Source organism: Trachinotus anak, unplaced genomic scaffold (assembly GCF_046630095.1).
Source record: "Trachinotus anak isolate AG129_WGS33_773 ecotype Australia unplaced genomic scaffold, CSIRO_AGI_Tana_v1 ptg000026l, whole genome shotgun sequence".
NCBI classification, from domain to species: Eukaryota; Metazoa; Chordata; class Actinopteri; order Carangiformes; family Carangidae; genus Trachinotus; species Trachinotus anak.
In genome coordinates, this window is record NW_027273877.1 from 8,081,266 (window position 1) to 8,097,240 (window position 15,975).

The 15,975-nt window shown below is 39.5% G+C and overlaps 1 protein-coding gene and 1 pseudogene across 4 annotated transcripts in view; one reads left to right on the top strand and one right to left on the bottom strand.

Annotated features, from left to right (window-relative positions):
• LOC139609510 (gamma-aminobutyric acid receptor subunit gamma-3-like) overlaps positions 1 to 15,975 on the top strand; it is an 87,089-nt pseudogene that overhangs the window by 12,987 nt on the left and 58,127 nt on the right.
• The window catches only part of cfap221 (cilia and flagella associated protein 221), a 151,129-nt gene that overhangs the window by 10,802 nt on the left and 124,352 nt on the right, over positions 1 to 15,975 (bottom strand). The window contains exon 26 of one of the 4 annotated variants that reach the window (XM_071464214.1): positions 3,343 to 9,797. The exons of the other annotated variants lie outside the window; for them this stretch is intronic. Within the exon in view, the coding sequence (XP_071320315.1) occupies positions 9,796 to 9,797 (2 nt within the window). The 3' untranslated portion in view covers positions 3,343 to 9,795. Of the gene's footprint in view, positions 1 to 3,342; positions 9,798 to 15,975 lie in introns of those variants that run through there. 4 annotated transcript variants of the gene reach the window in all.

Sequence of the window (15,975 nt, forward strand, 5' to 3'; positions counted from 1 at the left end):
AGCTCTAACCATTTAATCGATTTCCATCTGCGGCTCCCATGTCCCCTCCAGCAAAAGAACCGGTGGTTAGCCAGGGATTTGGAGGAGGCGGATAGACTTTGAAAATGTAGAAAGGAAAAAGGAGGGGGGGGGGGGGGGGGGGCAGCGGCTCGCACCTGTGCAGTTTGTATTTCCAGTTAAGCCTAGTCATTTTGTGAGGAAAAAATGAGAAGGACCATTTTGTTAGAGCTGTTCTTTCTTTGTTTGAAAAAGCTTCTCTGGTGATCATATTTCTTTCTGATTGCAGCAGACCAAATGGAAGATTTGAAACGGCTAAATAAAAACAAATCAAACAGGTCAAGTACAGACTTTTACCCCTATTTGCACATGTTAACTCAAATCTAGCGCAATCAGAAAGAAGCATGAGACACAACAATACTGCTCTAAGAAAACCAGATGATTATGGAAGCTTTATAATGCCTAAATACATTTCTTTTTATGTATGGATTTCCTGTGTGATAACTGAAGAGTTTAAAGTGATTATTTAGTGTTTGTCTTTCATAAATGAATTGTTTTCATTGCGACATGAATCTCCCTGGCTGTATTTACACTTTGCTCATCTTGTTTCCTTGTTTACCACTTCATAAACTGGTCGACCTGTACACAGACACTGTATGTTGAGTCCATTGTTGTTGCTATTTTTTTTTTTTGTCTTTCTTCCAACAGGTTTGCATGTAAAAGCCATATGTTCATGCTTATTTGTGTTTGTTCAGTTTTGTTGTCCTTGTTTTTCCTGCGTGCCCATGTGTATTGTTATTAGTGCTGTGTACTGTGTGTGGCTTGGCTAATAAAGCTGATTCTGATTGGCTGGAGGGTGTGAATTAAGTTTTACTAACTGGAGAGTTTTACCAGACACCAATGACACATGTTTGAAGTTCTACATGACTGGGCCAGTATTACACTGTAGGTAAAAACAACAACAACAACAACAACAACCGAAAAATAGAATAAATAGCTTCTTAGTTAGCACCACACAAATTCATTCAGAAGTGTACATTTGCATTAATATGGATCCAAATCATTTTGCTTCATGTCAGGTGGTTCTTTAGGCCCCTGCCTCATCTATTACAATTATGGACTTTACTCCTTGTTGGCTATTATCCATGACTGGTTGTCAAGCCGAGGGCAGTGAACTAAGTACAAAGCACTGTTATTACTTTTCATGATGAGCTTCAAGGGAGCAATTTCCTTTTTGAGATGGAGATGCACTGACACTGCCAAAATGAATGTGTCCAATCAGAGGTCGGGGTCATAACCATGGGTAATGCTTATCATTGCAGACATGCACTGTCACTAGATGGAATGTAAGAGACAGTAGTAGTGTCCCGGAGCTGGCTAACCCCACAAGAAACTGTTTGAATAGGAGAGGCCATCTGTCATGGCTGCTACTAAGCTCTGACCATGACCTCACACTCCTGCACTGTGACCTGGATGCTTGATTTTTTATTTTCTCCCACTTAATAAACAAAAAGATACCTGAAACCCAATATTGTATTTCACTTTTTTTTTTTTTTATTGTTTCTATTCAGACATTTTAAATCTTCCATAATATTTGAGTTAACCTTGTACAAAAACGGGCATATTTTTGCCACTGCGGATGACACGAAACCTCACAGAGAGATGTGGCATCTTTTCTCAAAGTCTAAAGCTGCTAAAACCTCATCCCCCACATTCTCTTGTGTGGTATTAGGCATTTGCCATTGTTGGGATTGCACCAGGGGAGGAAAATGATGCATAATTCATTGTTTACCTGATGGACACCACGTCTAATTAAATCTTGAGATTGTCTCCAGCTGTGACGGGTGTCTAATTTTTGTGTCCTTGTGTTAAAAGTGACAAAGTTGCTTGTGGAAAAATTCACTCAAACACTCGTCACCGAGGACTTTACTCCTCTCCCAGTCTTATGTCAGTTGGTGTGTGTGACTAAAGCAACTAATATTCTGTCTCTCCCCTATCAAAGAGATTATGGCATTAACCTCTGTCATGGCAGACGTCCAAGCCCTATTAGCATTATTATGAAGAGATTTCGTTGCGATTCTTAACACAGTATCCTGGGATTATCTTGAGCCGAGCCCAAAAGCTTTCCATTTGCATCTATTTGCACCATAATCTTCAACAGTGTGCGAGCAAAGTCTTAAAAGTCAGTTTCTAATGTCCATGTAGTGGCTTGTGAGTCACATTCACTTTGAATGCCGTCAATTCACGAAGTAATTAATACAATAAATGGATGATGTGCTATTCATTTACCGATGATAGCAGGTATAAGAGGTTGTTTAGATTATTTGATTATTATTTAAGTAACAGAAATTAAATGAAGAGATCATTTATAAAACGCCCTCCTCATTGTGTGCATAAAAGTGTGTGGTTGTGTTTAACAAGCATCCCCGGCCCCCTCCCCTGTTTTGCTTGGTGATTGCTGGGTGTTAGCTGTGTGATTGCCTGGTGGCGGTTCATAAGCAGTGAGACCTTTCCCTTTGCCTGGTTCTCATTAAACCTCCTAGGGAAGAGAAATACCTTCCTTTCCCAGATCTATTATATTTGATTCAGGGAGCTGAATAAAATCTGGTACAGTACAGTATGTGCTCGCTCAGTCCCCCACACACCTACATACTCAAACCACAAACACACAAGCATTGTACACACACCTACGCAGCAGGTCAATATCTGTCTGATGGGAAAGTATTTTCATTAAGACTTACATGACTATGTGTTCATAAAAGGAATATATGAGGTTTTTTTTTGTTTTTTTGTTTTTTAACCCAAATCCTTGGAACACCTGATGTTATCTTTTATCTCTGTCCAATGAAATGAACAAGGCGAGTGTTTCTATAACATTTTGGTGTAATAAAACACGCTCTGGAGGGTCACCCGGTGAAGCCGCGCTCTTCAATTTAAGTGATATTTGTTTATACAGGGAAGATGGGCTGAGCAAACGTGTGGCAGCAATATTCTGCTTTGAATTCATTCAAGGAGATATACAGTATCCACAGCTAGGAGCCCAGTGCAGCCGAGTTGGCTGGTATCCTCAGTATCCTCGTTCAATGGCAGCAGATCAATGTAAATGAGAAGGGAAAGTGTAACTGCGTTGTTCCTGCTTAAAGAGAATATATTCCGTATTTTTATAACAACAATGCATCAAATGACAGTGTAAAAACAATGTGAACCTACAGAGTAATACCATGTTTGACTGATATTCATCTCAAGGCCAGAAACATGATTCCAAATCAATGAAAATGTTGCTGTATATCTGCTGGATGTGTAAATAAGCAATCATTTGCTAACGAAGGTAGCCATATCCACTTAAAAGTTGGTGGTATGTCAGTGTTGTCAGATAGATTCGTGGGCATTAAAGCTTTGGGAAGATTTTGTTACAGGTCTTTAGTGAGGGTCAGTCTTGCAGTTTCCCCCTGTTTCTGGTCTTTATGCTAAGCTAAGCTAGCTCTAGTGTCATATTTAGGGTACAGATGTTCTTTTCATACAGCGTAGTGAAGATCAACAAGAAATAGGAGTGGGGGAAATATAAAAAACTCATTTAAAATGTGTGTGTTTGTGTGTGTCTGTGTGTGCGTGTGTGTGTGTGCGCGCACTTGGATGATGAAAATAACTACATGAGTGAAAATGTGATGATGCGTCAATCAATACTGGTTTCTCTTTGCTGTGTAGCATCAAATGGATCAAATTAGGCAGTACTGACATCCCACATGCTTTCAGAAATCTAACAGTTTATAAAGATTATAGTTAGCTTCTGTGATCCTGCTGCTGGACCTGTAGTATCTGCCTGAGGTGAGCCTGTCAAATGACAGAGTTTTTGTTCGGCGGCAAAGTTCACCTGTGTTTGAAGGACAACAGTTTCCCAGTAGACGGGTGATTGCAGCTGTAGTCGCTCTCAGCGGCGCAGATGGCTCGCTGCAGCTTGTCCTTGGAGTGAGAAACTGCTGAGATGTACAGATGTGGGTCAAATAGCATTTGCAAATAATTTTTAGCCCGTGCTTCTTCCTGCTTCGGAGAGCCAGATGGCTGCTGTTCGCCATATGCAGTATGCAGTTTTAGTTATTCAAATATTTCTTGGAGGCAGAAATAGTCTCATTGGTTGAGTTAAATCCAAATGGGATGAACCAGAGAACTACATTTTGTGTCATTAGACAGAAGCCAAGTGGAAATGACAGAGAAAAAAAAACATATTACTTATATTTGTATTCATTGTTTTTTTCTTTAATCAAGTTTTTTCTTTACAAGTTTTAATGCTAATGATCCCATTAACATTAACAGACACCATACACACTTTACTACAATCAGATGAAATCAGTCTTTAAATGTGTGGCACAATCTAAGATGTGGAGCAAGAACAAATGTCTATGAAGCGTAGAAAAAAGTGGGGGGAAAAAAACTTCAGATCTTGACTCATAATTTCCTGCAGTATCGGGGTAATCCAGGTGATTGTTGTCTGTTTCCACGGTTACAGTGTGAACAGGAAGAGCCAGAGATGCAGCCCATGTTTATAGGTTCAATATTCAGACATTCTGCCAGGTTCACCCTCAGTAACTTTCCATCAGTTTTCTCCACATTTGTTTTGCAGTGTGAGACAGATATTAACTGATGTTCATAGGTGTTATTTTTACCTCATGATCTGATACTGAAGCCTGCATGACTTGACAGAAGACTGGAAACTGACGATGAAGATGAAGTTAGGGACCGTCTCAAAAGCGCTTTCGAAATAGCTGAGAGAGCTTTTGTTTTTCAGTATCGCTTTTTCTCACCTTAAGACGTTAGACTAACTTTATTTTCTCTGGTACGTCTCCCCATTAAATCCACAACCAGCTTACTTTCTATGACCTGTACAATATGGCCCAATGATTTATTATTAGCATTATATTTCATTTTAGATACTTAAGGCCAAGAAAATAAAAATCACACAATATTGCCAATGTTAAAACATCCTTTTGTATTCCCACTATTCATTTTTCACTTTTATTTTCCCATTAACAATTACACAGCTTCTATTTGGAATTCATTTTTCTTAGCTTAATTTTCATGACATTGTGGCCACTTTATTATGTACACCTGTACAATCTAGTGGAATTTAATACCACTTTGCCATTAATTCTACCATTACAAAGTTTTTAATGCTCTGTTTTTGTTTACATATTACATGTTTATGAATGAGGTCGTAGTTAAAGGTGGTGTTGCACTTGAAACACATCTCATTGAGAGGAGTTTTTGTCCTTCCTATGTACATATATGATGATGTAAAAAACCATGCCCACATGCTTACAATTTTATAAATATAAAGGTGTCTAAATTTCATTATTAAGTCTGCAAATGCATAGTTTTAATGTAAAAATAAGACCTACATGTCTACCCACCCTTTTTTTCTACCTCTGTCTCTATTTAATTGTCTAGTGTGTAATTGTCCTCAACTGGTGTGAGATGAACCTTTGTGAAATGGTGTGAGCTGAAGTGTGCCCTGACATTTTACTCAAATGTTAAGTAAATAAATCCATTATCTAACAAATTTATTGGATCATTAAAACTTGGTTTAGAGAGCTTCTTATCTAAATCGGTCAAGTCCTTCAGCTCTGTTTGTGTTTTCTGGCTCTCTTCAACAGTTTTGACATTTCTCTGTAATCAACAATTTGTGTGTTCATGTGTATGGGTGTGTGTGTGTGTGTGTTTGTGTACCGAGGGAATTTGTTGCTTTGCCAACGTGTGGTGCAGCGCCATGGCGGCTGAGAAGTGCTGGAACAAACAGCAGAGAGAGGTTTCTTCCCAAGTGGTGTTGGTGCAGTCACATACATAAAGATTAGCTGCCACTGTGCTTTCCGCCTCACTACATGTAGACCTGTGACACCTCTGACAACTCAACTTTAGTATCATGCAGATTACATGTTGTTTCGTGTCATATTCAAATTTGAAGTAAATAAAATGGCAAACAGTGTTGTTGTTCTTGGGAAGTGTCCACTTCTTTTATCTGAATGCCCACATCAAACCTAACATCGTTGACGTCACTTATTGGAGTCTTCTACTTATTGTTTCACATTATGTAATAAACCAGTGGTGTTGTCTTCCCTTTCAAGACTTTGAAGAGAAAAGGAAACCAACTCACTGCCAAGTTTGCACTTGTGCTGACACACTTCAATCAATCTATAATGCCAAAAGGGGGTTTTGGGAGCCCGCAAAAACAGAGCTGCATGGCCTACTTGTGATTACCACTAGGGGGCTGACACTAGAGGACTGACACAAATATTCCTGTTGTCAGTGAGTTCTGTAGTGACAAACGCGGCTGTAATAACAACACCAACTGATGACTGCAGGCCTGCAGAAGTTGCACAACTGAAAATGGTGAAAAGTGTATCGAAAAACATGCTTTTAAATGTTACAGCTAATGTTACCGCTCAGTATTGCCCAAGGATTATGCCGTCGTTTAAAGGAATAATTCACCATTTTTGGGAAGCTTACATATCAGCGCTTGCTAAGAGTTAAATGAGAGAAATGGTGCAATTGTCATGTCTGTACGCTAAATGTGAAGCTACAGCTGGCAGAGGGCTAGCTTAGCTTAGCATAAAGACTGGAAATGGGGAAGAAGTTGACCAGCTCTGTTGCTGACACAGTCACTCCATGGGATGTTGTCATTACTGTGAGTTTGCCGGGTAACCAGTGTAGACACCAGGAAGTCACTGGATCCAGTCTTGTACATAACATCCCTATTACCACAACTTGCAATTTTCACTCTTCGGTTTTGGTACGGATTAAACAATTGGTATGTAATGAGTTAATTAGATTTTAATTATTTTTTAGTCTTTTTTTGCTAAGCTAAGTGCCATCGGGCTGTAGGTTTATATTTACAGACATGAAAGTGGCATCGAACTTCTTATCTTACTCTCAGCAAGAAAATAAATAAGAATATTTCAGAAAATTTCAAACTATTCCTTTAAATATTTATGTTTCAAACTCAGACTTTACACTAAATAATTATACTTTTAATATGACTAAGGGTACAAAGACTGACAAGCAAAAATTGCAAAAATAGCCCCCTATTTTGTTTTACTTTTCATACGTGGTATTTCACTAAATTGTAACATTTAATCCCTCATGTTCTACAGCTTTACAGAGAATATATTGTTTTTTTTACATATAAATGAAAGTCTAAAATCATCTTTCATCGTTTTCTCCTTATAATGGGATCTGTATTAGACAATTAGTTGAAGCTTGTTAGATAACAACAGTTTTTTTTCTGTTTCGTATCTCATGGTCAGTTAATTATTATTATCTGTTAACTGAAATCTGTATTTTTCCAGAGGAATTACTGTTTGTCATGCATGACATGATGGGTGATTAATGTGGATGACATGGGTAGTAGTAGAGTATATGTGATGGATTATAGAGTGTGCAGAGTACACTCTAATGGATGCATAACTGGCTTGAACTCTATGACCCATAACTGTGACTCAAAGGGGATAAATGTACAGAGGCTAAAGTCTACTAATCCAAATGAACTGTTTAGAAGAAACATGCAGAAATATTTATTCCAAGCAAAGACAGAAGTTAGTTTATGTGGCATATTGTAGAAGCTAAAATTCTCCCATTAGATGGTTTACACAAAGGTTTGAAGGCCTTTCCTTTGGAACTTCATTTTCTCAACCATTGAACTACTAAATTACAATGCACAAGGCTATTTGACAGCAAGAGAAAGATAAAGATTTGTTTGGGCTTTTTTTTTTCAAGTGGCAACAACTTGTGGCCCCATCCACAGCGATGCATCGCTCAGTTACTCTGCCGTTCCTCCTGGCTGCTTCTCCAAACTGGGAGCACGCCGATCTGAATCTACTGCAGGCAACACACTGACTGTAGCTAAGTACCTCATAAAACCCTACGTCAAACAAGCTGAACCATCACTTTACATGCACAATATATAACTTCTGCTTCTAGGGGTTTCTCATTCAAAACAATAACAAAACACGGCATTGTGTGACATCTAATCAATCATCAAAAACACTGAATGAAGCAGTTTCACCTTGAAAATCAGTGTTTCACCTCACCAACACGATACATCAGAGACAAGACGTCAGGTTCAGAGCTCAGACTGCTGCTAACCTTTTGTTTTGATTGCTTCTCTGATATCTTAGGAACCAGACATTCAGGAGGTTTTTACCAGCAGCTAAAACATCCACTGAGGTCTCCTCCTCTCCAGACCCAACAGACCAGGGGGTTAAAATTGCTAGAAACAACGAATAAAACAGTTTCACTTTAAAAATCAGTGATTCACCGACACTCTTTGGTGGACACAGGATGTCAGCCATTTGTTTGGATTTTTTCTCTGATAACTTAAGATTTGGACGTCCAATGAAAACCAACCGACAAAGGTGTAAAAAGTGTATCTTATACATGTGGCTTAAAACCGGATAAAAGTTAATTTTGAGTTCCTAGCAGACAACAACAACACATTCACATAGGAGAAATGAAACAGACTGTTTATTTATTTCTCTCGGTTTGAGAATTGCTGGAAACATCTGGGATAATGTAAGTACACCAAAAATATATATGACGTAGGTCGAGTCATTTTTAAACATTTTAATGTGGAAAAGTTACATTTTAAAACTTTAAATAATTGTAGGCAGTCTAATGGAATCAGTTCAGGCAAATAGCTTGGAGGCCAGAAGTACTATAGTAAGGATGTGATGAATTATTTTCTAGTACATTTATTTTGAAATCGAGACTGAAGATGTGAGGCCGACCCTTGAGATAGCACTTGACAGCCCACAGAGTACTGTACTCCCAGTACAGTACTTCTTGGTCACTGAACATATGGGTGTTGAATGGTCAGCTGGGATACGTGTGTATGCATGTACACGTGTGTTTGCGCTGGGGCTCACAATGTGTACTGCATTTGTCATGCCAGCCAGGCCAATGCAGGCATAAAAGCCATTTCTTCTTAATCAAGGCCCATGGGGTAATTTGGTAATACAGATGGGGCCTGTCATGCTTTTCTGAAAAGCAAGACGAGGAGGAGGAGGATGAGGATGAGCAACATGACGAGGAGGAAGACAAATTCATCTGGCCTCAGTGGATAGTCTGTCCGTTAGAAGTGGAAAATTGGGCTAACAGATAGATAGACAGGTAGATAGGCAGGTAGATGTCAGGTTTCTTTCCGCACTGATCAGAAGTGGGTTTCTTTTCAGCTTTATTTTTTCCTCTTTGAGAGATGAAAGAGCAAGCTCTCCAAAAAAGTATAAAAAGAAATCAACAATAAAGAGGAAAAATATGTCCTGAATATTCTCTTTTATAAGCAGCAGCATCATTACCTATGCACCATCACACATGAATCTGCCATGTGGTATTTGGACATATGTCAGATTGACTCAGCTTTTGTGATGGTTGTGTTTGTTCAAACACTCACACACATTTCCAAGGCAGAAAAAAAAAAAAAAGACTGGAGGAGGGCCAGGAGTACTGGACTGTAGATGTTTCTGTCTGCATTGCACGGGTAAAGAAATCTACGAATGTCTATGCAAAACATATCTTATGGAGATACACAGTGTCATCGTCCACCGTGATTATCCACTGTGGTGTAAATTAAGGACAGTTCCCTTCAGGTTGTCCCAGTTTCCCAACATTGCAGACCTGCTTAGCTGTAACAGATCAGCTTCCCACCCCGTGCTTCCGCTTCTGTGGTCTCTGCAGTTTTCTCCATTTCCACTGTAAATGGATCCCACAGGAGGGACAGTAGTTCTCACTGCCACAGAGGTCTCCTCCAGGTGTTTCTGCCACATAATCCAAAGAAATGCAGATGAGTTGGACTTGTCCACATTACCCAAATGTGTGAATATTGTTTATCTGTGTCTGTCTTTGTCTGCTGTTGACACTGGCAGTGCGTCCTGGGGATTCCCAGTGCATGCTGGGAATACACTCCAGCCCCTGGTTACCCTGAATGAACAATGAGTGCAGCTTATGTATCTCTCTATAATTTGTACATTGTGACTATGCATTGTCCTGTTCGCCTTCAGTGCCAGATTTCCCCAAATGGACAGTAAAGATTTGATTCTGAGCCCGTGCAGACAGCAGTCAAAAGAAGCCAAGAGGAGATCCTGCAGGGGATTGAAAATGATTAAAAAGCAGAAACCTACAGACGTAGTGGTGCTTCCTATTTGGTCATAATTTCTATTGAACCAGAGTTGAGCTTGTGGTGTTTGTGGATGATAGGTTAATGAGGGATGACATCCTGTTGATTGAGTGCAGAAGTTCATTAAATCACTCCCACCTCCATGGCAGTTGGAAAAAGAGGGACGAGTAGGGCTGGATAAAAAAAAAAAATCGATTTACAATTAAATGCAATTTTTATTTGAATGATCCAATATTGATTCTTAAAATCCCACGATTCATCTTCAGATTTGCATATTTTCTCAGTAAATATGTACTCCTGTGTGTAGGTAGTGGCTCCTTGCTTGCATGATGTGTAAAACGTCTGCTCTGTGATTTTTACAACGCGCACAAACAGTTATTTTAAGTTACACAGTAACGTGCGCGATAGCTGCTGTATGAGCTACAGCAGTCCTGTATACCGTGTTGTGAACAGTTAGAGTGAATCTAAACATCCCATGAAATGAAAGGGAGAGACTGAAAAAAAACCCACTGCGCACTGATCTGAGCTCTGCTTGAGTTTGCTGGGGCGACATTATCTCTGGCTGCGACGTGTGAAGCCGTGGAAGTGGAGTGAACAGCGTGCAGATCCTGCTTTACTCAGTCTGCCCCCGCCGGGAAGCTAACACTAGCTAGCAGCTGTCTGCATATATCAGGTTGATGTCCTGTCAACACAAACAGTGCCGATGAATTAGTGAGCAGACTTTCAGTTTCTGTCTGTGCTCAAACTGATCATTAAAGTGGACGTTTGTACTTTGTTGAAGCATCTGCTGCTGACAGTCCAGTGTGGCTGTGTGAGCCCACATTGACTTCTTTTCATGAAGTGGTGCTGATTTTTTTATTATTCCCGCTCTGTTTGGCCTAAAAAAAAATACAGCTGCATCATGAGTTAGTTGTTTTGCATTTGCCAAGTAAAATAAATCCTCGATCCACAGCTTTATACGCAGGAAATGTGTCGCTCACTTGTTGAACGTCGAGCAGATTTAAGCTCACAGGAAAACATCTGAGAAACACTTTACACAACATTAGTATGATGTATCTGATCTCACTGAATCATCAAGTATCGAATTGACTTTAATCAAACTGAAATGAAACAGTTCTGGATTATGTGAATCAAAGTTGTGATTACAGTGTTTAGCTTCTTAGTTTAGCGTGCTAGCATGCAAACACTTTTAATTGGCACTTATCATCTGAAGCTAATTAAAAAATGTCATTAGTTTTGCAGGTATTTGATCATAAAACAACTTACATCTTTGACCAGGACCTTGAGGAATGACCTAGATGAATTTATCCCAAGGGAAACATGAGGGTCTGCACCAAATTTCAAGACAATCCATCCACCAGTTGTTCATATGTCTCAGTAAAAACCAGAAACATGAACTAATTATGCCATTGAGAGGAAATGTCACGGGATCAAGGTCAGAAGGCTTCATCCTCTGGGATCCATGAATGTCAGTCTATTTGGTTGGTGTTGGTGGTGTTGGGTGAAAAGTCAATTTCTTGGCAATCCATCCAATATCAGTCGTGATTCCTCACTAAAAAACAAAACTGTCATGCTCATGGCGCCACTAGAATAAAATCTGATAATAAAAGTAGTTAGGATTTACGGACATGATGGTGTCCGTATCAGCAGCACACTGCCGAAACCGGATGCTGTCGTGTTCACAAATCCACTGTGAACATCACAGAGAGCACATCTGTAGGTACAGCACGAGCTGAAATACAGACATTAAAAAAAAAAAAAAAACTAATTTCAAAAGCACAACTGCACTGTTGTCGCTCATTGTCCAGTTGGTGGAGCAGAACATGCTGTTGGAACCGAGTCAACGCCTCCCAGCAGGCCTTCACCAACCGAAACTGCTTGCATCAGTGGCCCAGCACAGCAGGTCCCCGGGGACATAACTGGCAGATATGCACACATGAACACTGTTACTCATACACACACAGCACTCGAAATCACATGACTGTGAAGATGCTGATAATTTAACTGTATAGTCCCCAATGCCAATGAACCATAAAGACCAATTGAAATGAATGTATCATGGGTCATGGATTCATTAAGCAGCTCTTCCTCCGACATGTGACAACATTATTAGATTACATGCAAACTGCCATCTGTTCAGTGCACTTAACTGACAGCACTCCTGCAGGTGGACATCCAAATAGCTTCAAATTAAAGTCAATTTCTTTGCAACTATATTGTTCTTATCCTCTATTTTCACCTTTTTATTAACAGCTATTTGTGCTCAAAAGATTTATTTTGGAGCATTTTTTCTTTCCTAACATCAACCTGCATCTTATTCATTCTGGCACCGACATTCACCTGGAAGCTGTTCCGCAAAAACAACAGACTCTTTTTGTTGGAGAGCGAACACATTGATCAAGGCTGGGGGTTAAGCACACTGCCACAGGCACCTTTTCTCCAGGAAAGAACATTCAAAGTTGATCATAATTGTTTGGGCTTTGAAGTTTTTGTAATCTGTGAGGCTACAGTGAGGCTTATATCTAATAAGGACACCACTGCAGTGTGGCACAATGGAAACCTTAATAATTTAATTATGCAGTGCAGATAAAAGAAGAAATAAGATCTTCCCTGCCTTTAAAAACTCACAAATGAATAATCAGTTGACTTCTTTTTGGTCTTTTCAAAAAAAAAAAAACAAAAAAAAAAACTCCGGTTCCCACACAGATTTTTGACAATACACCACTTGGCAGAACTTCTAACCTTGGGCACGTAAAACTACAATCAATAGCATATTTTTCCAGCCATGCAGCAGATTTCCGATATGCTGGTCACCATCCTGCAAAATAATACAATCCAACTATTGCAGCGTCTCACAGGGCTAGACGCACAAGAGCTCTCACACGCGCTCTGTGCTTAACCTCATAATGTGTGCTGTAACCAAAACAGCTCAACCTGCATTTACACTATTGTCTGAAAGAGGCTCCGCAGGTGTTGTATTCGATTGCAGTATGTGTGTGTGTCTGTGCATCAGCATTTCAGCATCCTGTGGTGGCAATAGTGAGAGAGAAAGGGTGCATGGGAAATATTTTTAAGCTTGTTTAGCTGGATTGAATGATGTCATGAAACCGACCTTGAAATGCTCAAAATGTCCATTTACATATTTTCATTTGCTAATTTTCTCTAAACTCAAAGCATCACTGAGACTAGATTTGATGGTAGAAGTTTAGCAGACTGACATCCTGGTCACAGGGGATGTTGTGGCGATGGACGCCCCACGTCATGTTAAACACCACCTATCAGGTATGACTGTGTGTGCGTGCGTGTGTGTTACCTATAGATTTTAGGAGCAGTAGCGAGAAGAAAATCCACCAGCTTGCTGTGCACTAATAAAAAATTCAAAGTTGAAGGACATTCAGTTCATTTGTAGAGGTGGTGTATGTGTGTATTCTGAGAAAACAAGTTGTTTATAGGGAAAAAAAAAAAAAAAATCAATAATATGGAGTTTCATAATGAAAGAGCAACTTTGTGTATAGATTTTAGTTTAGTCAAATCCAGATCACCACATCTGTTAAACACCAACATAAAAAAACACATGCAGCCAGAATAATGCATGAAACTCATGATATGAATTTTTGATGAAATGTTTGTTCACTAAGAGCAAACATTCTCTGCTTCGTCCTACAAGCATCTTCACATTTACTGTTGTCAGATATAATTTGCCTTTTTTTTCCATTTTACAGTCATGAAACAAAACAAACCAGATCAAAACTTATCTTGATCCTTTAGGGCTGGTACCATTCCACATATCTGATTCCTCATATCAATTTTGGCTTCCTAGAGCCAACTCAAATGTTGTTGCCAAACAGAATTAGCCAAGATCCTACATACTGACTGGAAATGCTATTAATTGCCATGGTAACACAGTGACTGCTCCAGGAAGCACGGCGGAGCGGTTGTGATTTCAAAAGCGAAGGACGGATGGATGGCTCTGCCGTCATCGGAAAGGAAATAGATTCATTTTGTTTGTCAAGGTGACACCTTGAATGATGACAATCTTTGTTTTAAACCAGATTACTGATTTGATTTTACGTCATGGACACACTCCGGGCTCGGTCACACACAACTGCAGGATGAAAACACGGACAGATGACAAATAAAACGGAGAGATTGCATGTATAAATCTCACATGTATCCCACCTACAATATGCGCAGCTGCCATCACTCACTTGTCTCCCTTCTGGCTCTTGCAGTGAAACCAACAGTCATCGATGTGGGCATATATGTCAACAGCATCGGGCCTGTGTCATCCATCGATATGGTGAGTTACAGCACTCTCTCTCACCCGCTGTTCTCCCCCAGTCACACACTCACACACATTTGTCCATTGTCTCGCATTAGCATCATCATACGTGACTGCTGCCATTTCTCATGCTGTATTCGGAGGTCACACGGGCCGCCACAGCTGTTACGGTGGCAGGGGAGAGACGGGAAAGACAGGTGTGGACGCTTTGTTCACGTCCATGTGCATCAGCTTGGATTAGGCAAATGAGTGAGTTTAAAAAAACTCAGATGAGCCATAGAAATTCTGCTCGGAAAGCAGCCTGTGCCTCTGTGGAGGGGAGACCTCTCACATTATTTCTTTATCTGGATATTTTTGCACCAGCATAAAAAGTCCTGGAACAAAGTTTGAGTAGAAGGCAAAAATGGTTTTGGAAAGAGACCAGGACATAAATCAATGTATATTTTGTTATACAAGGCCTGATCAGAGGCTATAAAATATATGAAAAGCTGAAACTGAAAGAGTGGTGATGAGGAAATAGCTACTTTTCAGACAAGTGAGAGAATAAGCAGTCAGTTGTTTGGCTTTGAGTGAAGTGCATTACACTAAATGGATGCAGCCTTTCATTATGTGTAATGCAAAGGGCCTGTTCAATTGCTCCCAATACGCACAGATATGATATTCATTTCTGTGCTTGGAAATTCTCCCTAAAAACATCATAAATGTATTGCTTTGCCAATATTAACTGAGCTAGACATGTTAATGAAAGGGCTTTATCGCTGAACTTACCAGATCACCAGATGCTGAGTTGTGACTGTTGCCAGGCAACAATAAATATTTCCAGATATAAAAGTAATTTAGCCTTTTTCTACTTTCAGCACAGGCCTGCGACGTACATTATTTAAGATTAGATCTGCACATTCAGAATGAAATGACAAAAAAAAAAAAAAAACTTAATTACAACTTAATTACTGCATGAACCAATGTGCTGCACTGATTCATTCGCATGCGTTATGTGCAATCCTGTGCATGTCTTTGCAATTTGATGTTATTATTATTATTATTATTATTACTGTAGAAATCAATATATTTAGTCAGTACAAGTTAATATCTACTGGAAAGTAAGAAAGCAAGCCTGTTTATTGTGGTATTGAGACAAATGTTTGGCACAGTGGAGCACTTTATAAATGAATGCAACTGTACACAGTTGTCTCAAATAACTATGCAGTCATTTAGCAGAGGGCATTCAATGTTCCTCCCAAAGTGCAATTGGGCAAATCCAATTTGGCATGGCAAATGGTGTAGTTGAACTTATAGTTGTTTTTGTATTCTGGACGTTGAGGAGCCAGCAGGAGATTCACAGCCACTTCAGTAAATACTGTGAACTTTGCAGCTGCTGCAGACTGTGGGATTGGTTGGATTTCCCTGAACTATTATTAATCAATTATACTGCACATATAGGTACAGTTTTTGTCTTTGTTAGTTCTATCTTGTACTTGAGTATTTCCATTTTCTGCTAATATATACTTCTGTTCATTAATAATTATAAATGTATATT